Raw genomic sequence first — 27,285 nt, forward strand, 5'->3', positions numbered from 1 at the left:
GACGAGGGCCTTGTCTGTTCTCAAAGGGCAACACGCATCCAGCTCTATAGACGGACAGACGTACGGACGTACGCATGAGCGGACAGACGCACGGACGGGCCTCACACGTCCAGGTGTGCGACACGCGCGGATGACCAGGAAATGGTCCGAAAACGTCTGGAATCTCTGAACTCTGAGCAACACACACGTTTCCCGTTGGCCACACACACACATACACACACACACACGCACACAGAGACAGACACACACACACAGGCTAGCACACGCTCGCCTGGCACATGTGTTAATCATTGTTTGTGTTCATGAAAGAAAGATGTAATTTTAACATCTGCCTTCAACCAACTCTCTGTTCAGCCCACAATTGGGCATTTAAAAAGGACAGAGTAGTCATGTGGGCAGGAGAATGTGTGTGCATGCGTGTGTCTGTGAGTGTGTGTGAGTATGCTTGTGTGTTAGAGTGTGTACATGTGTGTGTGTGTGTGTGTGTGTGTGTGTGTGTGTGTGTGTGTGTGTGTGTGTGTGTGTGTGTGTGTGTGTGTGTTTGTGTGTGTGTGTGTGTGTGTGTGCATGTGGAACCCTTAGTGTGAAAAGCCTCTTACTTTAGGATTGACAGTTTGGTCGTCTGCTGGTCATGGGAGGGAGGGAGGGAGGGAGGGAGGGAGGGAGGGGGAGACCATTTGGGCCCGAGACTCACTTTCCATAAAAAAAACAACACTCTGGGTTTCCTCAAAAACACTTGTAGCACACACACACACACACACACACACACAGGCATGTCTATGCATGTTAGTGGCGGAGACTTCAACTGTAAACAATATAGACAGTACACAGAGGGAGACAGTGTACTTTACTTTTATCACTTGAAAGTGAATTTATTGTAAGCAATTGTAATGTTTTTTGTCAATTTGTTTTGTGTTACACGGCTATGAAAACGTTCCTACCTCTTACTATTAGAGACTTTAGAGTTTCCTAATTAAATTATAGAAAATATACTCCTCCCTCTATACTGACAATTATAATAATAATCACCATCATCAACAACAATTCCCTCGTTGCCTATCGCTCACCAAGTTGTACTTTAACAGCTGATCACTTGTGTTGACCGACCGGGGTCATTAGCACCTCCAGAATGACCGCTATTGGTCTGCTGATCACTTCAGAGCTCACTAGGCCGCCCATTCACACCTCGGGGGCGGGCGGCTCCTCTCCCACGTTGCCTTTGTTGTGGCCTTCCTTTCACATGCTAACGCAACATGCTAAAGCCTCCGCCTCGTAGCCCCGCCGTGACCGATAGCACTAGCGGTAGCACGCTAGGCTAGGCTAGTCGGTTCCCTAGAGGACGGTTTGACCACAACTTCCACTTTAGCCCGTCAGTTAGTTAATTACTCAATTAGTCAGAGGAAACGTGGAGAAAAGAAGACACGTGACACGGCAACCAGTTTATCGACCTGTTGCACTTCGATGCTGGATGTAAAAAAAACGTGTTGGTTTCATATTTTACTTCCTCCGCATCCCTCCTTTCTCTCTCTTCTCCATCCCCCACTCTCTCCTCCATGCCCCCTCTCTCTCACCTCCTACAGCCCACTTCAATCCGAGCGCCCCTCATTAGAAATAACCAGAAAGAGTGAAGGAGTGTGTGTGTGTGTGTGTGTGTGTGTGTGTGTGTGTGTGTGTGTGTGTGTGTGTGTGTGTGGAGACAATGCTAATACGCGTTTGATAGGACACCCAGGCGTTGTCCTGTTTGCGATTGTAATGGTAAGCGTCGTCCCTTCCCCGGGGCAACAGCACCAAGTCATGCCGCCGAACGTCTTCCTTCTCCCGGCGAGCGAATCACAATGAGCCGCCGATGGCGACTTTCTGGCTGCGTTCACGTGGCCGCGCGATTTACCGGCAAACGGGTGTGGGTGTGTGCGTTTGTGGGGGGTACCCGGCCGCATCCCCCGCGGCTGTAAATGGGTCTCCACAGCAACGTGGTCGTGACGCGCCGACCGGAGCGAGCGACAAGTGGGCGTTCCGTTCCCGCCGTCCCCCCTCCCCCCTCGGCCGGCGTGGGCGGCCCGTGCGGTGGAGGGAGGAGGGAGAGCGAAACACGACACCCCGACAGAGCCAGAGAGAGGGGGGAGGCACAGAGTAAGAGAGTGAGTGGAAAAAGAAAAAGTCCGGCGGAGAGAGAGAGGGAGCGAGAGACGAAAAGAGAGAGAAAGAAAAAAAAAAAAAACTGTGGATCCATTTTATTGGAGGGGGGGGGACGCGGATCACATTTTCACGCCACCGCTGATGTTTTGTTTGGGTGTCGCGACTCGAGGATGAAGTTGAGGAGGACGGAGAAGGAGATTCGACCACGCGACATCGTGGCGCATAGTAACTTCGCCGTTTAGTCTGGTGAACGTGTTCCAGTCGCCGTAGCCACGTTCGTTCCCTCGCGCATAGACGGCCCCGAGTCCTCCGAACTTCGAGGCGCGCCGCCGCTGCCCTGTCGCTCGCGGGCGGATCATCGCGAGGCCCCGCGCGCAACTTTTCTCCTCCTCCGCCTCGCGCGGAGTGACTGACGCTCATCGCGAAAAGTTACCGTCGACATATACAAGTCGAACCCACCGCTCCGCTGGACATGGAGCAGTGACCGGAGAGAGGGTGTTGAGTACCGGGTGGGTTGAAGTGAGTTTGTCGGGGTTTTCAACGGAGAGGTTTTCGTGCCACTTTTTTGCGGGACTTTGCGAGAACAACACCGGGGACGGAGCGGGTGTTGAGCCCCGCGGCGACCTGCTGCTAGCTGCTGCTGCTAGCGACCAGGCTAGCGCCAGAAAGTTCCCCGAATCGACGTGGAGGGACCGGCCGAGGACCGGCGCCACCCAGCTGACATGAAGACCCCGGGAGAACCGGGTAAGTGGATGATTACGGTACAGTTAAAGTATGTTTAACCTTAGAATAGTGGACTTGTGGAAGTGTTGGGAAACACACCGCGCCGCGCTAGCTGCGCTTAGCCTGCTAACCCCACTCCTGTCCCGGAGAAAGTGTGACAAATTATGGCGCTGGAATGGACGCCTCTAGCCCTGGCTGTTGGGGTTTGAACGGGTGTTTACGTTGTGTACTGCAACTCTGACATCCATCCATCCCCCGGATGGTCTGGGTTCGGATGCCTGGGTACCCTGGTATGGAGTCTAGTTCGGGACGGCTGTTGGTGGACGTGTTAGGGGGGGGGGGGGGTCGTGCGGGGGGGGGACGGCTGCTACCTCGCTAGGTGGTAGACGTGCGGGGGGGGGGGGGGGCTAGCGGTGGACGTTTGGTGGTGGTGGGGGGGTCGATCCTCTCCGTACAAAGAGGGGCGACATTCCGGACTGCTGCGGGGTCTGTGTTTACAAGCGCAGCCCACAAGTGGTGGTTGTTGATTAGCTATGGATATTCCCATAATAATTCCCATGATAATTGATGGTTATACGTAGTAAATGGACAATCAGCGTTGTATTAATAGCGACATATGTAATGATGGTAACTAATTGCATTTTATGTAGCGCCTTGCCGTGTGTGGGTGTTTCCCCTATCAACTCTGTTACTGAAATAATGCCTATTACTGACTTGACTAAGGTTAATAAATTTACCATTTGTTTAAAGGTAACCATCGCCAATTACAATTACTTTACTTAAGTGTGTGTGTGTGTGTGTGTGTGTGTGTGTGTGTGTGTGTGTGTGTGTGTGTGTGTGTGTGATACTAATGCGCAAGAACATCTGACACCAATGTAGGGTACTTTTACCAAACTCATTTGAAACTCAGTCGCATGGCTTTTCGGGTGGACGAAGTGTGTTCTTGCCCTTAATGTTGCCCTTTGGGTTCGGGCTGTGGTTCTAAATCGTGAGACATTTGTCTTAAAGGCTTTCTTTACAGTGCCCTCAATGTTTATGCGTCGCACGGTGCTTTGGGTGTAATTACAACAACCATAATGTACATTTGGACAAGCGAACACAGCAATTCACGCCTGCATTCACTGCGGGCAGCTTTAGTAAACATTGTATTTGGATTAATTAGCGCTCTGTTTTATCATAATGAACAGTTTGTTAAGAACTGTACAAACGCACTTTGTTGACCACTTCTCTTTCTATAACTGGATTTAGCCTGCCCTGCAGGCATCCCAGTGGTTTGGTAAATAGACACGTATGTTAGGAAGTGGTCAGAATCTTACTCTTCCATTCTGAATCTGGGCCGCCCAGTCCGAAAGAAAGCCTGGTTCTGTCCCACTGCAGCACTAATCCCTCTAGTTCTTCTAATAAATATCTTCTTTTAGCAATGGCATTTCCTAAAATGGTTGCTCGTAGCTAGCTATGGACACATTCATTGGTACATTTTTCTTAAACTCTCAAACATCACGCCACCTTTATGTCAGTTATGCTATGAAGTGCCAGTCTTTTCTTTTCCAGGTGTAAAACAACCGACTTGCCTGCTTTTGATTTTGAAGGGCAAGGCCAGACAAATATTTGGAGCGATGAACGAGTAGTACCCATAATGACCTCGTATGACATTATTCCCTATTATTCTATTATCTTATCATTGTCTTCTGATCCCTGGTAGCAGAGAGCGGGTGAGGTGAGGTTATCATATACATGCCCCCCCCCCCCCACACTAGGCTGCGGTCGCTCCCAGTTTCCACTGGTGGCCCGGCTTCTATCAACACCATCTCCAGGGGTGATGTCAACGCGCTTCCCTTTGGTGGGCCTGCGTCGGACTGGGAGGAAGTGTGTTTGTGTGTGTGTGCAATTGTTGTTGTAGTAGTGAAGGGGGCAATTAGTCTCTGTGTGTGTGTGTGCACAGTTGTTGTTATTGTTGATGCACTGAAGGGGGGGAACTTATGCGTGTTTGTGTGCGTGTGCGTGCACAGTTGTTATAATTATAGTGTGTGTGTGTGTGTGTGTGTGTGCGCACAGTTGTTATTATTTAAGTAGTGAAGGGGGCAACTAGTGTGTGTGTGTGTGTGTGTGTGTGAATGACGATGTGTGTGTGTGTTCGTGCGCCCATATGTCAGTGTTGGTGTGGCTTTCTCTGACCTGTGGCGGAGGTGGCTGTGTTCACAACAGCGAGTGCTTGACGTCGTTCCAGCGGAGTGGAACGCCCTGGCCGTGGCAGGCACGGGCCGGCTCACTAACGACAGGAAGTACTGCCAGACGTCTGCCCACAACGCCACACGTCGAAACCGCCATTGGCCAGACCAAGGAGAATGTGTAGCCAATCAGGAAGAAAAAATTGAAAGAAATCGTTCTGATTGGCCACAGTTTCTCCTTGAGCTGAGTTTAGCCAATCAGAGAGGGGTTTGACAATAATGAAAAGGGAAACGTGATCAGATGGTTTGTTACTTCTTTCAAGGGACAAGATTGTGTTGGTGGTTTTGGAGAGAGAGGGAGAGGCAGGGAGGGAGAGTGCGAGCGAGGTGAACCCTGTTTAGGAGCATCTATGTTCCTTAGTCAACCCCAAGCTGCTGGGTTAACCCCAGGGGAAAAACAGAACTCAGAAGTCATAAAACACATTGCCGAAACTGATGGGAACGTATAAAAACGAGAACGCAGTGCGACTGCAGCGAGCACAGACAACATGAACAACCCAGCCAAGCTCAACTTCACCACTGGGTCGAAACGGATAGCAACCAGTGTTGTTGATTAATTTGTAACAGTCCTAACTGCTTTTTGTTTGGTCCCGTACAATAACGTCCAATGCCTTTTTCATAAGTTACGAGTTCTGAATTTTTCCGTCTGGGATTAATTACATACTGACTTATCTGAACTTTTGACGTAACAACATTGACGTATTCGGACCGGCAGCAGGCCTCAAAAACCCGGCAGCGAGTCTAAAACCACAACACAGGAACTCGACTTCATTCGTCTCCGCTACGAGGGCTGCCAGGGCGGCCATTACGGCCTCGGGGCTCCCCTCAGGAAACGCTTTCCCCCTGGCTCCGCTCCCAACATCGGGCCCGGCTCCTGTAATTACCAGTGACCCCAGCATCGCATTCCTGGTTCCTGGTCAGCAGCGGCTCTGGAAACGCCAGTGACGCCAGCGCTTTGCTGCTGTGTTGTCTAGCGTCTGCATCAGGGCGACCTTTGACCCCCCGCGCCGCCGCCCCCCGCCCCCGACCATGTGATCTCCCGATCTGTGCCAGGGGGCTGTTGCAGCTACTGTCATCCTTCACTCGGCTGCAGCAGAATGCCTCCGTTCCTGGAAGTGTGTGTGTGTGTGTGTGTGTGTGTGTGTGTGTGTGTGTGTGTGTGTGTGTGTGTACACAGAGTGCGGGAAAACAGCGGGCCATGCAGGGTAAATAAAGAGAAGGGGGGGGGGGAGCAGCGTTCCTCTGTCTGACGTGAGTTGTACCACTCCGTGTGTGTTTTTTTTTTTAACAACACAGAGGCCTCTTGAGAAAACAGCCTGTGTCCTTTAGTCCCGTTTTTCAGGGGTTCCCGACCCGAACCCCTTTAAACGAGGGCCTCTGTTCCATAACGTCCTAAACCCCAACCCCTTTAAACGAGGGCCTCTGTTCCATAACGTCCTCAACCCGAACCCCTTTAAACGAGGGCCCTTGTTCCATAACGTCTTAAACCCGAACCCCTTTAAACGAGGGCCTCTGTTCCATAACGTCTTAAACCCGAACCCCTTTAAACGAGGGCCCCTGTTCCATAACGTCCTAAACCCGAACCCCTTTAAACGAGGGCCCTGTTCCTCAATGCCTTAAAGGACATTTTTATTACACGTTGAAGTGTGTTTAGAATGCAATTATTCTAAATTGTACCATTTTTAAAGGCGATAAAGAAAAGGCAGCTCTTGTTGTAAACAATCTTCTGGCGGGTTGCCCGGTTGCTGATTTCAGTGCCCAGTGTTTTAGACAATGTTGTCCTTTCTGTTTGTTCTTAGGATTGTTCTGGGTCTCTCCTGAAGACATTCTGATCCTTTATCTTCCAGGGCTATTGAGAGAACCGCAGTGACAACAAGGTGGAACAGTGTAGCCCAAACTAGTGATAAGACTCTTGACAGTAGCATAATCTCTGTATTGTCTAGACTAACATGTCCCGAGATTGGATTAACATTGGTTTGATTGTATAATTCACAGATGCGATTACCTATGTAAGTGTAACCTTACGTGTTCGTGGCGTTCTTCCTTGCATCACCCCCTCCCTTCCCCAGACACGCACTCTCTGACTGACGTTCTTACCAGGGGCCTTGCCCCTAGGGCCGAGGCTCCTGGGGCTCACAGAGGTTAAAACGAAACCATCCAAGCGGGCAGATAAGTTCCTGGGGAGCGTTATCCACGCAACACCTGACCAGAGGGAGGGGTTTCCGGAACCCACATGGGTTTGGGCCGACTTTTTTTGGTCTTAAAGCTACAGTACGCAATTTATTTTAGAAGAAAGTTTCGGAATATCCTCACAGCAATCAAGGACCCAAATGCTCAGAATAAAATAATAATAATAATCCGGTGTTTGTTGCTGCGCAGGCCTGTGACAAGCCTGTCCTATCATTTAATTTGGCCCGATTTGAGTTGATTTGCTAGTTTACCTGTCTTTCTACCTAGAAGGCTACCTTTTGAACACCTTTTGAACACTCTAGCTGTTCACTCTTTGCACATGACCGTAGTCTTCCTCAAGGCGAGGCAGAGCTGTTGCTAGAGCTAGCGAGCTAGTCACATGTTCTGGGGGAAATCAACTTTGGAGGGAGGGCTGATGGGAAAGGGATTTCTTTTACCGTTTGCATATTTTCAAAATCAAGCTTACTCTGGCAGATTTTTCCCAAATCGCCCGCCTTCGCTTTAAAGTGAAGTACGGCCATTTTAGAACTTCCACAAATCGTTCCTTTACCGTGAAAGTATGCCGAGAGAGGAAGTTGTAACTCTTCCCAATCCCAACCCATTCCAGCCCCGGCTATTTTAAAAGCTCTCCTAGTTTGTGTTATTTAGAGCTTTTTTAATACACTGGAAAATTGCGAGAGTCACAGTTTCCAGAGGCTATTAGCCTCTGGAGCAGCTTCAGAGGGTGCAGGATTACACCACACCGAGCGAGACGCACAGACGGAATGTGTGTGTTTAGAGAGCGCGCGCACAAGTCCTAGATGTCTTATAATAAACGATTATCGTTTTTTTCTGTTTTGTCTTTCGTTTGCTGGGTTCCCATGCTAATAAATTCTTGTTGCAGTGAATGGAGGAGAGCGAGTGGCTGGTTTGCAGGTGAGGCCGTGTGTGGGTGCCAGTGTTGTTTATTACGGTCTGGTCTGGTGAACCATGTAGAGGAGAGGTCAGGCTCGGGCCTGCTATTAGTGGTGTGGTGTGGTGTGCGTCTTTGACCTGCTGGGTCACAGTGAATGACCCAGGAACCAGACTGATGTCAGATGTGGTTTTCCCACTGAATAACTGCTCTCGAGGTTTGAGCTGAGGGCTGAAACGAATGTCCTTATGGGATGTCTTATCATGGTCAGACACAGGAGAAGCCAAGGGCCCCATCATGGATTCGACCATTGGAGGGCGTTAGTGTTGATACATGTTAAACAAACAATCGTTTTTTTAAGAGTCTTGTAAAATTCTATGCTGTTCGTGTGACTTAAACAAGGCCGATTTTTACGAGCTACTTGTCCGGTCAGATACAGACATAAAACCAACCCTAACTATATTCCAAGGGTTAATCCACCAAAAAATAAATTGTCAGTTAAAGTTGGCTAGTTGAAGGTAGACTTCTGTCATGTATTCACTAATTAGATGGATTTAATACTTATCTTACTCACTCAACCCCCCACCCCCCCCCACCCCCCCCATTTCACATGACTAAGAAACGACTCTGAGGAAAAAGAGGGCCATTTTGTTTGAAAGGAGAACCACAGCTATTGAGCAGCGAGGAAAGCCCCTGCCTACAGGCTAATGTGGGCTGTGCCTGCGCTGGCGTTTACACTCAGACAGGGGAGAGATGTTGCCCGCTTTGTGGTGAGCCAAACCTAGAATTTGACCGACTGTACTCGCCCGCAGCCAGCCAGTCTAAAACCGTCAAATTAAATGTTCACACCGGCTGTGAAGATCTATTTATTTTCGTGTGTGTGTGTGTGTGTGTGTGTGTGTGTGTGTGTGTGTGTGTGTGTGTGTGTGTGTGTGTGTGTGTGTGTGTGTGTGTGTGTGTGTGTGTGTGTGTGTGTGTGTGTGTGTGTGTGTGTGTGTGTGATGTATTTATTTATTTTAGAGTTTTGTGTACACAATTGTTTTTCGACAAATCTAAACCAAGGGGTATTGTTTGGGGTCCCGGGCTAGCTTAGCTAAGCTGGGGCTTAATAGGCTCCCTTCATGTAGATTTCCCAGAGCTAACGATGCTAATCTAGCTAGTCAGACCTTTTAGCGGCCGGTAGATAGAGGTGTGGGACCCGGGGGGGGGGGGGGGGGGGGGGGGGACAATGGGTTGTGTGTGCAGCCGGGGTAAATGATGGCTGTTTGTTTGGCTGCTCACAGGGGTCCCTGGTATCACTGACACCAGCCCATAACAACAGGTCAAAGGTCACATCCCCCTCCACAGCCAAAGTGGGGCCGGCGAGGGTGGGCCTGAGGTCGCAGTGCAAGTACCCACCAGTGCCCTTTGGCAAGGCACAGGGCTGGGGTGGAGGAGTTCACCAAGTGGCTAGCTGATAGGGCTGAACGCTGTGACTTAAACACTCCATTATGGTCGATGTGGGTTGGATGACTTGAGATCTGGAGTCTATAGGGTGGCTGAAGGTCAACATGGTGAGTTGTAAAGTTTCTGCTTATCGGGGGCTCGTCCAATCAGATTCCCACAAGCGGTAGCCCCGCCTCCTAAACACCTGGAATGTAAAAGAGCAAGGTGAGTTATGTGGTATTGTGGCTAGGGTTAGGTGTGTCTGTGTGTGTGTGTGCACGTCCATCCTCTAGAAATCATTGTGGAGTTGTGTGTTTTTCTCTTGAATGCTGTGTTCTGTCCCTGAGTAGTGTAGCGTAACGTCTGTCCGCTTATGTGTTGGGACCCAAGTTGTTAATGACACAACCCCCCTTGGTGAATCCTTAGGATACTGTAGTGGGTATGCCACCCCTCATAAGGGGGGGGGGTGGAGGGTGGAGGCCCCCACAACAGAACTCCCCTGTGTTTGGTCTGTCCCAGGGTGGGAGGGGACGGGAGTGTGCTGGTGTAGGGGTAGGTGGAGGTATACGGCCCCCCCTGTGTTTGGTCTGTCCCGGCACTGTGGTGGGAACTCGGTGGTGGTTTAGTCTCCGCGGTCGAGCTCCGATCCGTCTGTCTGCGCCTCGGTCTGGGGGATGAAAAGGAAAAGCTGTTATTGTTTCACACAGGCCTACAGCACACTCCTACTATAAACCGCCTCACACGTTCCCACACCGCCGCCGCCACACCGCCCTAATGGACACCATGTGACTGATGTGCTGGAAGCCTTAATCACCCACGGCGTGTTTCAGCCGTGGTTAAACGGTCTGAGCGCGCACACACACACACACACACACACACACACACACACACACACACACACACACACACACACACACACACACACACACACACACACACACACACACACACACACACACACACACACACACACACACATCCAGTGTCTTCTTTTAGTCTTGACTTCATCAAGGTCCTTGCAGCTCGTAACCGTAGTTACAGAGACGCGATTGGTTTACAGGCTAACTAAGAAGTATTTGACTACAACTCTCTGACGGTTGTCAAAGTCTCCCCCCCTCTATCTCACTGTCTCCCCCCCCATACACACACGCACACACACTTTACTAAAATTTACTTTAAACTTTACTAACCCCCCCCCCCCCCCCCCCCCCCCATGCAAAGCCGTAAATAGTTCCCGTACACTCTGACGCTACCCACTAGCGCCTAACGACGGGTGGCGTGGCCGGTGCTGGTGTGGGTCGTCGTGGCGACGCCGTCTCTGATGTTGCCGCGGCGAGATGTTGCCTCGGTGGTCTGCCGGCTGACGCGCTCAGAGGATGAGGTCATCAGCCGGCAAGACAACGCCAGTCCCGTGATGCTTCACACATGTGCCCCCCCCCCCCCTTCCCCCTTGGTGTGTAAGCCGTGTTAAGGCTGAGTGATGCCCACCCTCCCTCCAAGCTAAGGAGAGTCTCGGTGGGCCGCTGGCACGCGTCTTGACAACTCGCGCGCTCAGAGAAAACGAAGACAGACATCGACTCAGGCACCACGAGCAGACGAGACGACGACTGTCTCGTCTGCTCGTGGTGCCTGAGGGGGGTGTCGGTGTATCCATGGATACCTTACGTTGTTTCGTCGTTTTTCTTAGCGGGGACCGGGCGGCGCCGGCCGAGGACCACCACGTACCACCTCCTGATCTTAAACCATGTTGGCTAAGCTCAGGAGGTAGAGGTCGGCTGGTAACCGGAAGGTTGCTAGTTGGATCCCCGGCTCCTCCTAGCCGAGTGTCGAGGTGTCCCTGAGCGAGACGCCTCACCCTGACTACCCCCGTCGGTGTGGGACTATATACTGGGGTAAGCTGGGTTAGTTCAGCTATAGGGGTACTTGGTTGGGGTGTTCTGTGATGGGAGTGAGACGCTCGTCTCCATGGATACACTCTGGGTCGACACTCCGATCACTCTCATTTGTATCGGAATGTCACGGCGACGGGCCTTTTTTCTTATTCGTCTCGTCGGTGTCGCCGTAAATCTCCGTCTCCTCCACACGTCTGCGTTGTTAAATGCCGCGGCGCCAAACATCCGTTCTCCACAACAGCGCGATCCTTTCTTCTGAATGATGTCACCCCCCCCCCCCCCCCCCCCCCACACACACTGCGTGATGTCACCGGGACCCCCCACGGACACACACAGACGAGATGTGGGGTCTGCCCGCGCAGCATCAGCAGTAATCGCACACGGAGCCTGCGTGTCTGTGGTCTAGTGATACCGAACTCAGACAAGGAGGGCGGTGATGAGATGAGATTGGCAGGGGGGGGGGGGGGGGGGCGGCTGTGTGTGTGTGTGTGTGTGTGTGTGTGTGTGTGTGTGTGTGCGCATGTTTTGTGTGTGTATGTCAATCCATCTTCTTGAAGTCATTGTAGAGTTGTGTGTTTTATCTTTTGAATCCTCTGTGCTATGGTCTGTCCCTCAGTAGCATAGCATGACAACATTGGTCCACACACGTGTTCCTGGAGCCCAAGTTCTTAATGACCCAACCACCACATTGTGGTCCACTTAGTGAATCATCAGGATACTGTAGTGACTAGGGCCTATTCCCTCTTGTCCCGGGCCTAACCTGTAGGCATCCTTGAACAAGATGACCCCTGACCTCTGACCCTAAACTCCTTGATGATAAATTACAGAATAGACACGAATCGGTTGTATGTTTAGGAGATAGTTTGGGTTGTAACCAGCCTCAGTCTTGTGTGTGTGTGTGTTTTTTAGTGTGTGCGCGCGCAAACTTGCTTGCCAGGCGCCAGCCTCTATCTGATGTGATTAATCATCACTCCTTCTAACGCCCTCCCTGATTGGCAGGCTGCCTCGTTGTGCACTGACAGCCTGGCGGTTGATTGGCCCCGGTCTGTTCTGCGTCACGATCACAACCTGATTACTGCGTGCGTTTCCTGCCAGATAAATCAGTGGTCCCCTGGGCCCAGTGCACTCTACTGTCTGTCGCTTTGCTTCATAGTCCCTTTACTCACTCTCTCTCTCTGTCGCTTTGCTTCATAGTCCTCTCCCCTTTTACTCTCTCCTTCTGTCTGTCTGTCGCTTAGGTTCATAGTCCTCTCTCCCTTTACTCTCTCCCCCTCTGTCTGTCTGTCTGTCTCTTTGCTTCATAATCCCTTTACTCACTCTCTCTCTGTCGCTTTGGTTCATAGTCCTCTCTCCTTTTACTCTCTCTCCTTCTGTCTGTCTGTCGCTTAGGTTCATAGTCCTCTCTCCCTTTACTCTCTCTCCCTCTGTCTGTCTGTTTCTTTGGTTCATAGTCCTCTCTCCCTTTACTCTCTCCCCCTCTGTCTGTCTCCGTCTGTCGGTCTCTCTGTCTCCGTCTGTCTGTCTCTCTTTACTGTCTGTCTGTATGTCTTAACTGTCTGTCTTTACTGTCCATCTCTCTTTGCTGTCCGTCTCTCGTCCCACGGGCCCTCCGTCTCCCTCCCGGCCTTCACGTTGTCCTCCCCAGACAGTTCGTACAGCGCGTCATGCGAAGGAGCAGGTAGCCGTTATAGCATGTTCTCCCTGGGTCTGCCTGGCTGTGGTTCAGTCTGAGGGGGTCATGTCCAGGCACGTCCCTGTAAACACGTTCCGCGCTGGGAGAGAGAAATGCGCCGGCGGCAGACCTCCTGGCAACATGGACGCCGTGGAGCAGTCGGAGCGCAACGCGGGTTCAGAACAACAACGGCCGTCCATTGGATCGCGTTTGAGACTTGCTTATTTACGTGGATGCTACATTTACATTTAGCAGACGTTTTTTATTCCAAAGCTACTTGCAATAAGTACGTTTGTCAGAAGAAAGAGAAACGACAATATATCGCTGTCGGTACAGTAAGGATGTTCATAGAACCAAGTGACGAGCACTAACAATCACTAGGTTAACCCATTCCCTGTATACAACAAAGATAGCTAGCATAAGATGCTACACAATGCTAAGCACTATTTTTAAGTGCCAGGACGTACAACATGCAGTAAGTGTGCACATTAAGTGCCAGGACGTACAACATACAATAAGTGTGCACATTAAGTGCCAGGAGGTAAAACATACAATAAATGTGGACAATAAGTGCCAAGTGTTCTGGGGATGAAGATGTGCAGCATGGTAGTATGAACACACAACCGTCACAGACACAGTCTGACGTGGCGACCAGTACCATGGGCAGCGTCTCAAATGGACGCAAAGTCGCATTCCTTGTTGAAAGGGAGGACAAAATGCCTGTGTGGTGGTAAGGACGTTCTCGTCTCAAACCAACGCTCTTGGCTTGTCTGGTAATTATATGTCACCGTGTCCTGCTTTGGAAGGGTCCTGCTCTATGGCCTCACGGTGGGTAGAAACGTTGGGGAAGTCTGGTTTAAAACACGTGGTTCTGGCCCGTTCCATCGCTCGGCTTCGGGGGGGGGGGGGGGGGGTCCCTTGAAAGGGGTCCCGACCCTGTGGTTATGACACGGGGCTGTTGCGTAAACATCACATGCCTGGCTGGACACCGGCTGCAGAGTGCTACTAGCCCGCCAAGGGATTGTCCTTATAAAGTCTGAATGAATGACGGCCTGTGATGTATCACCTCCTCAGGATGTCTGTGAATCATCCAGACGACGTTCTCTCTTCTGGTCGTAGTACACCTCACTCGCCTGCTTCTCCCTCTCTAGTTCTGGTTTCTTTTGACCGGAATGTGTCGTCTTTTTTTGTTCCTCTGTCGGGCCTTCTTCCTTACGGCCTCTCTGAGAGAAGCGAGATGAACACATCATGGGGTCTGTGGTTGTGGTTCACGGAGGGTACCTGCAGCTCAACTCTGCTCCCTTGATCTCCTCCTTACTTCCTCACCTAAACCCTCGTCTCCTCTGTCCTCCTATGCATACTCACGTTTGCTAGGAGGTGTTCACCTCACTTGTGTGTGTGTGTGTGTGTGTGTGTGTGTGTGTGTGTGTGTGTGTGTGTGTGTGTGTGTGTGTGTGTGTGTGTGTGTGTGTGTGTGTGTGTGTGTGTGTGTGTGTGTGTGTGTGTGTGTGTGTGTGTGTCTGTCTGCCTCTTGATCAGACCTGCATGTAAACAAACAGAGTGCTCCAGTTGGCCCGTCTCCCTGATCGCCTCGATCACCCTATCGTTGATAACCTCCCTTATCAATAGCGACCTGGCGTTCTGCGGTGTGTAAACCTCACGTGTTCCCCGTCTTGCGTGGGCCAATGTTTGTAGACTCTGGCCGCCCCAGGGTACGAGCCAAGGTAACTGCAGGCATGGTGCCAGAGGCAATAGTTCACATGGACGTCTGGACGATCGCTCTGGTCTTTGGAACAGTAACAAAACACTTATCTTTGCTACGGTCGTACCGTTTTTAACGAGTGAATTCAACCCAATTCCAAGCTCTTATTATGCTTTTTATTGTAATGCACTATTGGACGATCACTTTCGCCTTTGGAAGAGTCACAATTTACTTTTCTACTTTGGATCGAATCAACTTTACAATCTTAAAATGGTACAACTGTAACAAGCGCCAAGCTCTTACGATTTGCATTCTATTGTTAATGAACTATTACGGTCGTCGTGGGACCTTTTATAGTTATCTTTTCTTAACGAGTTCAGCCTCCCCATGACCCAAGTTGAATATATTGAGACTTTTACGCACGGGTTAAAAAAACCACCAGATAAACACTTGGCCCCGGCCACCGTACCCACAGGAAAGAGATGGCAGAGTGGACGTCACGGTTTGAGAGAGGCTGTTCTGTGCTCCAGCCATCCCCCCAACACACTGAGGAATCAACCATAAACGTGTTGTACGCAACGTGTGTAAGTGTGGTAGGGCCCGTAGCCGCGGGAAACGGTGGCATGGCCGCTGTTTATTCAGATGGCCCTTTGTCCGGCCGCGAGGGGAATGCCGTGATTTCACCCCTTTGTGGGCACCCACCAACCCGACCCCCCCCCCACCCGCTCTGCTTCCTGTGTGTGTTGGTCCACTTCCTGTCCTGTCTCTGTGTGCTGAGCTGGTGGGAACCCGGGGACTGGGCCACACGAGCAGACAACCTTTTCCATGAGCTATATATAGACGACTGAAGAATGGGAGGAAGGGAGAGAGAAAACAGTTTGGACGAGGAGGTGGAGGCGGGAGGGAGAAGGGGTAGAGGGAGAGAGAGAGAGAGAGGGAGAGGGGAGGGAGGAGGGAGGTGGGATGGGAAATGGATGGAGGCAGGGGAGATGGAGGGAGGGGGAAGAACAAAGTAATTGAGCGAGTAATGGTTAGATGGAGGGAGGGGGAGAGGGGGAGGGAGAGGTACCTGGTGTCAGAGAGAGGTACTGAACAGAGTACAATGGCCCTGACGAGGGTCACCGATTGTGGGTTCCTTTGTTCAAAAACGTGTTCCCTGACTGACTGTACCTCGCTGAAAATAGATTCTCTCACCAAGGCTGGCCATGCTGTGGGTCACTTCCGCCTGTCAATCTGTCCACGGCCATACAGCCCTGTAAACTTTAACCTCACTCATAATGGCCTACTTGGGTAGCTGCTGTGAGCTGTACTGGTCTCTCTCACAGTGTGTCGGTCGGTCTCTCTCTCACAGTGTATCGTCGGCCTCTCTTTCTCAGTTTGTGTTGGTCGGTCTCTCTCTGTGTGTTGGTCTATCTCTCTCTCAGTGTATCGGTCGGTCTCTCTCAGTGTATCGGTCGGTCTCTCTCAGTGTATCGGTCGGTCTCTCTCAGTGTATCGGTCGGTCTCTCTCAGTGTATCGGTCGGTCTCTCTCAGTGTATCGGTCGGTCTCTCTCAGTGTATCGGTCGGTCTCTCTCAGTGTATCGGTCGGTCTCTCTCAGTGTATCGGTCGGTCTCTCTCAGTGTATCGGTCGGTCTCTCTCAGTGTATCGGTCGGTCTCTCTCTGTGTATCGGTCGGTCTCTCTCTGTGTATCGGTCGGTCTCTCTCTGTGTATCGGTCGGTCTCTCTCTGTGTATCGGTCGCTCTCTCTCTGTGTATCGGTCGCTCTCTCTCTGTGTATCGGTCGGTCTCTCTTTCAGTGTGTGTGTTGGTCGGTCTCTCTTTCAGTGTGTGTGTTGGTCGGTCTCTCACTCTCTCTCTCTGTGTGTTGGTTGGTCTCTCTCTCTGTGTGTTGGTCGGTCTCTCTCTCTGTGTGTTGGTCGGTCTCTCTCTCTGTGTGTTGGTCGGTCTCTCTCAGTGTTTGTTGGTCGTCTCTCTCTGTTTGTTGGTCGGTCTCTCTCTGTATTTGTTGGTCGGTCTCTCTCTGTGTGTTGGTCGGTCTCTTTCTCTCACAGTGTTTGTTGTCGGTCGCTCTCACATTGTGTTGGTCGGTCTCTCCAAGTGTGTCGGTCGGTCTCTCTCGTAGTGTGTTGGACGGTCTTTCTCTCTCTGTGTTGGTCTCAGGTGAAGCCAGCAGGGCCAAGTTTAACTTGGCACCAGCATCACTGTTTGGCTGGTGGCGTTGTGCCAGGTTTGGGGTTGCTTAATCTGCCAAAGGGCACGCGGGTTCAAGAGGTTCTCGGAAATCAAACCACGAGAAAAGGTTTGCGATTAAAAACCTGGGAAAATGAGCCAGTCTGTTACAAAGTCGGAGTTGGGAGACTTGTAAATGTTTAACGATAAAATCAGGGGGAATGTTTGATTGACTTTTTACACACATCTGGGACGGGCCGAGCAGGAAGGCTATGCGAGGAGAGATTGCGCTGCGATTGTGGTGACCACTTAAGACGGAGCGTGTTGTTTTAACTTTTAACGAGCACAATAGAGTCTGTCGCTACCATAACGAGCGTACCGTTGTTAGCGAGCAGCGCTCAAACAACAGCTTTTAACCCGTCCCTAGCTCCCCGATAACAAGTCCAAAAGTTTTGTTTAGTTTGGTATAGCAGTAAATGTGGAGCTTTTACTATTATTATTCAACTGTCACAGTTTCTTAATTATCTAATAAACATTAAAACCTTTCTGGTTGTTTGTTTGTATCGAGAGTTATTCCCTGTTTTCCCGCCACAAAGCAACCGACCTGCTAGCTTTCTTTGCAAAACGGTCAATAACGGTTTCTAAGTTACAAACTGCTGAGTAGCATTAAAAAAAGCTGCAGCGAACTCTGAACCAAAGTCGACGTTTTTTAACTCAGTCCATGAATGTACGACATGCTATTATGTACGACATACGATTATATTTAGTGATTTTCCCCCTGCGCGGCGACCAGGTAACGGATGGTGTACTGTGTTAAACCCTGCTCTGGCCTCAGGGCTCCAGTCGCTCTTAAAGAGAGGTGAGGGGGGAGGAGGGAGAGAGAGGGGAGAGAGAGAGGGGAGAGAGAGAGAGAGGAGAGAGAGAGGGAGAGAGAGAGAGGGGGGGAAGGGAGAGGGAGAGAGGGGGGGGGAGGAGAGAGAGAGAGAGAGGGAGAGAGGGGGGGAGGAGAGAGAGAGAGAGGGGGGGGGGGGGGGGAGGAGAGAGGGGGGGGGGGGGAGGAGAGAGGGGGGGGGGGGGGAGGAGAGAGGGGAGGTAAGAAGAGGAAAGGAGAGCAAGGAGAGGAGGCAGGGAGAGTGCTGGCGGGGCCACAAAGCCCTCTCCCTCCGGGGGCCCCTGGTCCGGTTCCCAGGCTGTCTGGGGCCCCACCTCAGAGCCGCGTACCTTTTCACCACCGGGCCGCCCAACATGAATCATATTTTGACTAGCTTCGCCGCGGCTCCGCCGGCGGTATTTATAGTAGCTTGGCAGGCTTTGTTGCTAGGAGACGGGGCGTCGTTACGAAGGAGACGAAGAAGAAGAGGAAGAAAAATGAAAAAGGGACCCGATCAGAACAGACACGACGAAAACACCTTTGAGAAAGGGACAGCAAGGTGGTGGGAGAGGAGGAGAGGGAGAGAGAGGGGGAGAAAACTGCTGAATGACAAACGAATGAACACGGCATGAGTCAGCAAGGACATCTGTGTGTGGCAAACTCCCTCGATCGCCCTCCCTCCCTCCCTCCCTCTCTCTCTGCACTCCTGTTCTCTGCGTGAACAGTTGCTATTCCTGTGTGCCGCTTTGTGCGTGGCCGTGTTTCGTGCGCACTCACACACCCACGCATGAACCCACTTACCTCCCCCCGCTAACCTGGACGCCCGGTGAGTGTGTGCGCGTGATCGGCCCGCCCGCTCTGATGTAATCTACCCCCTGTGTGTGTGTGTGTGTGTGCGTGTGTGCCTACACGTGTGCGTCAGACAGCCCTCTTGTGTTACAAGTGTGCGCCAGTGCAAATAACAGTTTAACCACCCACCTCTCCTCTTCCTCCACCTCTTCCTCCACCTCCCCTCTTCCTCCACCTCCCCACCCTGTCTCTCCTTCCCTCCCCGGCTCTCCTCTCTCCCTCCTTCTATCTGCTCTCCTTCTCTTATTCCTCCTCATTTCACTTCCAATCTGTTTCTTCTCCTCCAACTCCTCTACCTCTTTTCTTCTACCCCCTTCTTCTCCTCCTGCACCTCCCCATCTCCTCCTCCTCCCCATCTCCTCCTCCTCCCCCCCTCCTCCTCCTCCTCCTCCTCCTCCTCCTCCTCCACCTCCCCATCTCCTCCACCTCCTCCTCCTCCTCCTCCTCCTCCTCCTCCCCGCCCCTGTGTGGGCTTGTTGTGGTCACAGCGGTCCTACTTTGTTTCTATTATTCAGACCCCAGCAGTCATGACGCTGAGACCCCCCCCCCACCCCACACACGCACACACACACTCCTACGACACACACTCATGTTCATAAGAAGTTATTTCATATTTTTTTCAGTTTTGATTCATATTTTTGAATGGATTTTTGATAAAACAAATATGAGTGTTTGTGTAGGACAATAACCCTCATCACATATATAACGCACAACATGCGTACACGGAGTGACCTTCATGGCGGAACACTTGGAGCACACACACAAAAACAGACGCACACACAGCCACCCACCAACCCATACACATGTAGCACATACTCACACACATACAAATAGGGAGGCGCACACAGTCACACGCACGCACACACATATGTAGCACACGCGAACAAAGAGACCTGAAAACATGTAGCAAACACAAACATGTAGGACATACAGAGAGACCCATACACATGAAGTACAAACACACACATGTAGCGCACACACAGCGATCCATGGACCCTCGCACACTTCAAATGACCCACTAGCCTGGGGGCAGCATGTAATTTCCTCCAAAGTGACACACAGCGCTCACATAAACCCACAGCGTCTCCTGCACACAACATCCGACATCCCCGGAAGCTACAGAACCCAGCGTAGAATAGGGCTTTGACCTTTGCCCAAAAATCATATTCGAAGTTCGTTTGTTTATTAATATTAATATTCGAATATATTCAAATATTTATCAATAATATTTTGACCATTAAATGCCTTCAGTAAGACCTGGATTGGGCTTCGCAAGGTTTGTTTACCGGCGTTGCTATGGTTACCGGTCTTGCGCGTTCCAACGGTTTCTTAGGTTTCTAATAAATCGCTGTCTAATCAATACTTCATTCACTACCTCTTCCGTGGTCATTACAATATTATGAATAGACTGCGTCGGGTTCTCCGACGTCTCTTCCTCTTGGCCTGCCCATAACAGGTTTGAATATTAAGGTATGCCTAATATTCGTTCGAATTTTGATTTATTTTTTGATTTTGAGTTATATTCGAATAACGAAGTTCGGAGTCAAAGCCCTGGCTTTGACTCCGAATGTCCGTGTGACGGACCGGATGTGTACAGCCAGTGAGGACAAACCGTCCACTCAGCAGCGTGTGGGACTTCTGAGGCGGCGGTCTAGTCCCGTCGGTCGCAGTCACAGCAGTGCAGAGTTGAGGCCAGGACGCCGTCGTCACGTCTGCTCACCGGCAACCTGACCCCCATCCCCTCCTCCCCGCCCCCACCCCCCGACGGGGGCGATGTACTTTGCTGCCTTGATAAGAGAGCTGGCCCCCTCCCCACCCCCACGCGCCTCACGTGAACCCTGCAGCCATCCGCCCGCGGAGCAAGGCTGCAGGGTTCACGTCTGACGCTCGCCATGGCCGCCAGCCGGCCGTGATGTCAGCCGGGCCGGTGTTGTCATGGTGACGGGATCACGGCATGGGGTTTCGGTTTCGGTGTGGGAAACCGGGGCGGTGACCTGACCTGTGTTCAGGCGGACGTTCCTACGTCAGCGAGGCGAGGAAACACCCCAAGAGCTAGAGCTGAAACCGCGTTCTGAATCTCAGCATGTAGTCGGGGATTGTGGCCGTTTGAATATTTTTGTCACTTCGGTCGGTAGTTTCCACAAATGTACACAGATGAAAACTCAGTTTGAACCTTTTTTTTCTTTTGTACAGTCTGTATGTTACGCCCAAACTGATCACTTGCTCTTTCTCCTTGTGTCTCTGTCACTCTCCATCTCTCTCTCTCAGCATGTCTTTCTCCCTCTGTCTCTCTCTTTCTCTTTCGGACTGTCTCTCTGTCTGTCTCTCTGTGTCTGTCTCTCTCTCTCTGTCTCTGTCTCTCTGTCTCTAGTTCTCTCTCTTTCTGTGTGACTGTGTTGTAGTGTGTCCATATGCTTCCCACACATAGCATTCACAGGCCTGTAGCCAACACACATCTGGTCTTAATGAGGTATGTGTGTGTGTGTTTGTGTGTCTATGCACGCTGCCTTGGCCTTGTGTTAAAATGGTGTTGAGTCTTTTATTGCAACCCACGGAATTACACAAAGTCATGTGTAGTTGTGTGAAAATGGGAACGTGTGTGTGTCTTTATATGTGTGTGTGTGTGTGTGTGTGTGTGCGTGTCTCTCTCTCTCTATATGTGTGTGTGACTTAGTGTGTGTGTGTGTCTCTCATATATGTTTGCGTGTGTGTGCGTCTCTGTATATGTGTGTCTGCCTGGTGGAGTGTGACTCTGTGTTTCTCTCGGCGTTTGTGTCTCTGTATATGTGTGTGTCTCTCTGTGTGTGTGGTGGAGTGTGGTTCCTGGCGTTGGTCCAGCGTAGCGTGTATTGAGTCTGTGTGCCTCTCAAGGCTGGCTGTAATCGGTGGTGCGTGAGGGGCTGATAGGGGGGGCTTTGATACTGATAGCGGCCCGGGCACTGATAGCGCTGAGAGCACGGCAGACCTTCACACTCTGCCAGCATGTCTTGATGTGTCTGGAGCCCCTATCTCTGTGGAGGAGCACCCCCTATCTCTGTGGAGGAGCACCCCCCAACACGGGCTGCCACCAACAGCGCTTTGTGCAGGCGCTTTGGTAGCCCTCTCTGGCCCTCCTTGTCTCCTCCTCTCGGCCTCCCTCCCTCCCTCGTCTCCTTGTCTCCTCGTCTCCTCCTCTCCTCCTCTCTCTGTCTTTTTCCCTCTCTGGTCTCCTTGTCTCCTCCTCTCTCCCTCTCGTCTCCTCCTCTCTCCCTCTCTTGCCCTCTCTTGTCACCTTGTTTCCTTCTCTCTCACTCTCTTGTCTCCTCCTCTCTTCCTCTCTTGTCTTCTCCTCTCTCCCTCTCTTGCCCTCTCTTGTCACCTTGTCTCCTTCTCTATCCCTCTCTTGTCACCTCCTCTCTCCCTCTCTTGCCTTCTCGTCACCTTGTCTCCTTCTCTCTCCCTTCTCTTGTCTCCCTCTCTTGCCCTCTCTTGTCATCTTGTTTCCTTCTCTCTCCCTCTCTCGTCTCCTTCTCTCCTCCTCCTGCTCTGTCTTTTGCTCCCTCTCGTCACCTCCTCTCTCACTCCCTCTGTCTTTTGCACTCTCTCTCTCTCTCTCTCTCTCTGTCTTTCTCTCTTATCCTTCTTATCACAAAGCAGCCATCAATGAGTGTGGCGGTACCACGATGGTTCACCCGCTGTCGAGCGCATCTCACGGCTCTTTTCTCGGTTCCCACTGTGCGGAAGTTCTCACCGTGGTGGTGAAAGTACCTAATGCAAGCTGGAAGTGAAACTAGAGCCGAACATCCCACCTCAAGGGACTCAGACCACAGAAACCCATACCTGCCCACCCTTTGTTTGCATGTTTCGTTCCTCCATTTTATCTCTGCCCATTCAGAAGTACGGCTTAAAGATTAATCAAATTCAAATCGGAATCGCGATGTAATAGAACGTGATATGCATTCGCAAAGGCTACAAGAAAAAAAAAAGATTATTTTCAATCTTTATTCTTTGGGGTTTTGTTAGCGTAGCTGACTGGAGATCAGTTAGATTTATATTTATTTTTCTTCTACGATTCTATAGTTTAATAAAGTGAATGAATGGATGAATGTCGGGTAATATTGAACAGCACTTCGAGTGGCCGCTGGTTAGAAAAGCACTGTGTCAATGCAGTGTATTAACTCGACCGACCCGTAGACTCTTCCCATGTCACTCACCTCCACCTCCCTCTCTCTCCGTGTTACCCAGGGTTCGCCTTCCCGGAGTGGGCCTACAAGCCCGAGTCCAGCCCGGGCTCCAGACAGATCCAGCTGTGGCACTTCATCCTGGAGCTGCTGAGGAAGGAGGAGTACCACGAGGTGATCGCCTGGCAGGGCGACTACGGGGAGTTCGTCATCAAGGACCCCGACGAGGTGGCACGCCTGTGGGGGGCGCGCAAGTGCAAACCCCAGATGAACTACGACAAGCTGAGCCGTGCACTGAGGTGAGAGGGGGGGGGGAGAGGAGGGAGGGAGGGAGGGGGAGGGTGGGGAGAGGAGGGGGGAAGAAAAAGAGGAGCAGGGAGGAAGGGAGAGAAGGGGAGGAGGGATGCAAGAAGAAGGGGAGGAGGGAGGGAAGAAGAAGAATAATAAGAAGAGGAGGAGGAGGAAAGGGAGAAGGAGAGGAGGGAAGGAGAGGAGGGAAGGAGAGGAGGGATTGAAGAAGAGGGGATATTTTGTGTTGGTGATGAGTTTTATTGTTGCGTGTGTTGGAGATACATTTGTTTACAGTTTGTCGTGTGTGTTGGCGATGACGTCTCAGTGGTTGTTCATGTGTGTTTTGTTTCTGTGTTGGTGATGTTTTTGTTGTTGTACTGGTGATGGGGTGTCAGCTGGTCGGTGTGTTGGTTGTTGCACACACTACCACACACACTACCACACAAACGCACAAACACACCCCCTACTAGCACACGCAACATGTGGAGTGCTGAGAACAGTCCTCATTTAGATCTCAAGCTGTCAACAGGAACATACACACGCATGTTCGGAGCTTACGGTTCCCGCGGCGACCGACTTGTTCCGCCACCTAGACCCACACAAACGCGCACAGAAATACACGCAGATCTCCTCCACACCAGCTGCCTTTTGTTTGTGTTTGTGTTGGTGTTGTGCGTTGGACTTGGGTCTGTCGACGTGACTCAGGGTGTGCGATCGAGTGTGGTCCGAACACGACGGCACTGCACTCAGAGCTACAGGGATACAAAGTCCTGGAGGCCTCTGGGTTATTGACTCAGCCTGAGGCCTTTTATCACACGCTCCACAGGGACTTACAGGGGTTTGATGTATGGATAAGGAGGAGGCTGGACTTAACTGTCTAACCCCTACCTGCTCCTTAGTGACCCCATGACGGGCATTAAGGAGCAGGTAGGGGTTAGACAGTACTGGTAGATCATTAAGGAGCAGGTAGGGGTTAGACAGTACAGAGACAGGTCACTAAGGAGCAGGTTCAGGGTTAGACAGTACAGAGACAGGTCATTAAGGAGCAGGTAGGGGTTAGACAGTACTGGTAGATCATTAAGGAGCAGGTAGGGGTTAGACAGTGCAGAGACAGGTCATTAAGGACTAGGTAGGGGTTAGACAGTACAGAGACAGGTCATTAAGGAGCAGGTAGGGGTTAGACAGTACAGAGACAGGTCATTAAGGAGCAGGTAGGGGTTAGACAGTACAGAGACAGGTCACTAAGGAGCAGGTTCAGGGTTAGACAGTACAGAGACAGGTCATTAAGGAGCAGGTAGGGGTTAGACAGTACAGAGACAGGTCATTAAGGAGCAGGTAGGGGTTAGACAGTACACAGACAGGTCACTAAGGAGCAGGTAGGGGTTAGACAGTACAGAAACAGGTCATTAAGGAGCAGGTAGGGGTTAGAGAGTACAGAGACAGGTCATTAAGGAGCAGGTAGGGGTTAGACAGTACAGAGACAGGTCATTAAGGAGCAGGTAGGGGTTAGACAGTACAGAGACAGGTCATTAAGGAGCAGGTAAGGGTTAGACAGTACAGAGACAGGTCATTAAGGAGCAGGTAGGGGTTAGACAGTACAGAGACAGGTCATTAAGGAGCAGGTAGGGGTTAGACAGTACACACAGGTCATTAAGGAGCAGGTAGGGGTTAGACAGTACAGAGACAGGTCATTAAGGAGCAGGTAGGGGTTAGACAGTACAGAGACAGGTCATTAAGGAGCAGGTAGGGGTTAGACAGTACACACAGGTCATTAAGGAGCAGGTAGGGGTTAGACAGTACACACAGGTCATTAAGGAGCAGGTAGGGGTTAGACAGTACAGAGTAAATGATAGCGGGTCGCGGCGCTGGCGTGCCTGTATAGTTGTCACAGTGACATGCCGGAGGAGGATAGCTGATCGACAACAGCACAGGTACATCTGAGCCTGTCCAGCACACCTGGAGAGCATCGCGTGTGACATGGTGCGGGCCCCTGAGTGGGGGGCCCTCGCGTCTGGGCTGCGGTCTCTCAGCGGCGTCTTTATTGGAACGCGGCCGCTAATGAACCGGCTGCTCTCCATTAACTCAGCGTCTGATTGATCCCGCTCGCTTTGATGTGAAGGGGTTGATCTTAACGTGTGTGTGTGTGTGTGTGTGTGTGTGTGTGTGTGTGTGTGTGTGTGTGTGTGTGTGTGTGTGTGTGTGTGTGTGTGTGTGTGTGTGTGTGTGTGTGTGTGTGGTGTGTGTGTGTGTGTGTCTTATTTTGAATGTGTGTGTGTTATTTTGAATGTGTGTGTGTGTTATTTTGAATGTGTGTGTGTGTTATTTTGAATGCGTGTGTGTGTGTTATTTTGAATGCGTGTGTGTGTGTCTTTTAAAGTGTGTGTGTGTGTGTTGTTATAAACTTGTGTGCTTGTGTTTTTACTGTTTTTTTTTTTTATGCTTGCCTGTGTGTGTGTGTGGGTACTTGTGTTTTAACGTGTGTGTGCTTTGTTTTTAATGCATGCCTGCATTCGGTGTGTGTGTGTGCCTTTGTTGGACTTGATTTGAAGTGAGGAGGAAGAAGAGCCCCCCCCCCCCCCCCCCCCCTCTTCATTAGCCAGCTAACATTAGCTGCGTGTTAGCACCTTAGCGCTAGGCCTGGGTTTCCTTTGTGTGTGGGGTCGACCCAGTTTGTTCTGAGGTGTGTGTTGTGAACCCAATGAGGACCAGTGGCGCTCCTCGTGTCACGTGACCCCGGTTCTCCGCCAGCGTTGGAGTCACATGCGGGACACGTGCTCAAGGCCCTTTTGTGCGTTTGCGTTGTGTGGGTGTGCGTTTGTTCCGGGGCTGAGTGTGCGTGCCGGCCTCTAGTCCGGGTTGTGAGTGGATTGCTTCTCCCGCTGGTTGAGTTGAAGTGCTGCCGCTCAAGCACCTGTTGGCACGACGACCGACGGCCAATCACGGCGAGCCACTCAGCGAGGCACTGTGTGCTACACGCGGCTGGCTAACGGGCGACTTTGTTGGCCGTGAAGTACCTGGCCGCTGGCGGAGAGTTGGATGGAGGAATAATGACTGTAACCACTCAGGAAGACCTTCTGGGGTTATAGCAGTCAGACAGAAACATCATCCTCGTCTCACTTGTGATATCTGATGGAGCGATGCAGGGAGTTACGGATGGGTTGAACACCTGACTCCTGAAAATATGTGTCACTGTGTGTGACTGGCTCTCTCCCTCCATTCGTAACTGTCTCTCCCTCTTTGGGTCTCTGGCTCTCCCTCTATTTGTATCTCTCTCTCGGTCTCTTTCTCTCTGTGTGTACCTGTCGCTCTCTCTCTGTGTATTATTGTCTCTCCCTCTGTGTGTCTGTGATGGTCTCTCCCTCTGTGTGTCTGTGATGGTCTCTCCCTCTGTGTCTGACGGTCTCTCCCTGACTCTCTCCAGGTATTACTACAACAAGAGGATCCTCCATAAGACCAAGGGGAAACGCTTCACCTACAAGTTCAACTTCAACAAGCTGGTCCTGGTGAACTACCCCTTCATCGACATGGGCTCTGGTCAGTACACACAAACACGCATCTCGGAACACACAGACACACGCATGTCAGTAAACACGCGCACACACCTTACACACATGTCAGTACACACACACACACACACACACCTCACACACATCAGTTCACACAGTCGCACACATCTTGAAGCATATAACGCACACGCACACACGTCAGTACACACACACACTTCACACACACATGTCAGCTCACACAGTCGCACACATCTTAAAGCACATAGCTCACACACGTGTCCGTACACATCACACGCATACACATGCGCGTCACACACATGTCGGTACACAACCATAGCTCCACACACTTGGCATGCACGTCGTTCACACTGTTCAGTCCCAGATCCACTCAAACTCTCTTGTGACACACATGGTGTGTGTCCAATATGAATGCTGAGCATTTTGTTAACACACTCCAGATACACATGTGTGTAGACCCCCCCCCCCCCCCAGACACACCCCCGGGGGCTGTGGGGCGTAAACAGAGTGGTGGCTCTTGACGGGCGTCCAGCACCCGTCCTCTTATTATGGGATGT

At 51.3% G+C, this 27,285-nt stretch overlaps 1 protein-coding gene across 1 annotated transcript; it reads left to right on the forward strand.

The window, feature by feature from the left end:
• Nucleotides 1–2,128: 2,128 nt before the first annotated feature.
• On the forward strand, nucleotides 2,129–26,738 carry LOC115538681 (ETS domain-containing transcription factor ERF; the record flags this gene model as incomplete). Its single annotated transcript, XM_030350073.1, is given in 3 exon segments — nucleotides 2,129–2,880; nucleotides 22,978–23,212; nucleotides 26,626–26,738. Coding segments are annotated over 3 exon segments (370 nt in total), but the record flags the coding sequence as incomplete, so codon positions are not given.
• Nucleotides 26,739–27,285: the final 547 nt, after the last annotated feature.

This window comes from Gadus morhua, unplaced genomic scaffold (genome assembly GCF_902167405.1).
Source record: "Gadus morhua unplaced genomic scaffold, gadMor3.0, whole genome shotgun sequence".
Lineage (NCBI taxonomy): Eukaryota > Metazoa > Chordata > Actinopteri > Gadiformes > Gadidae > Gadus > Gadus morhua.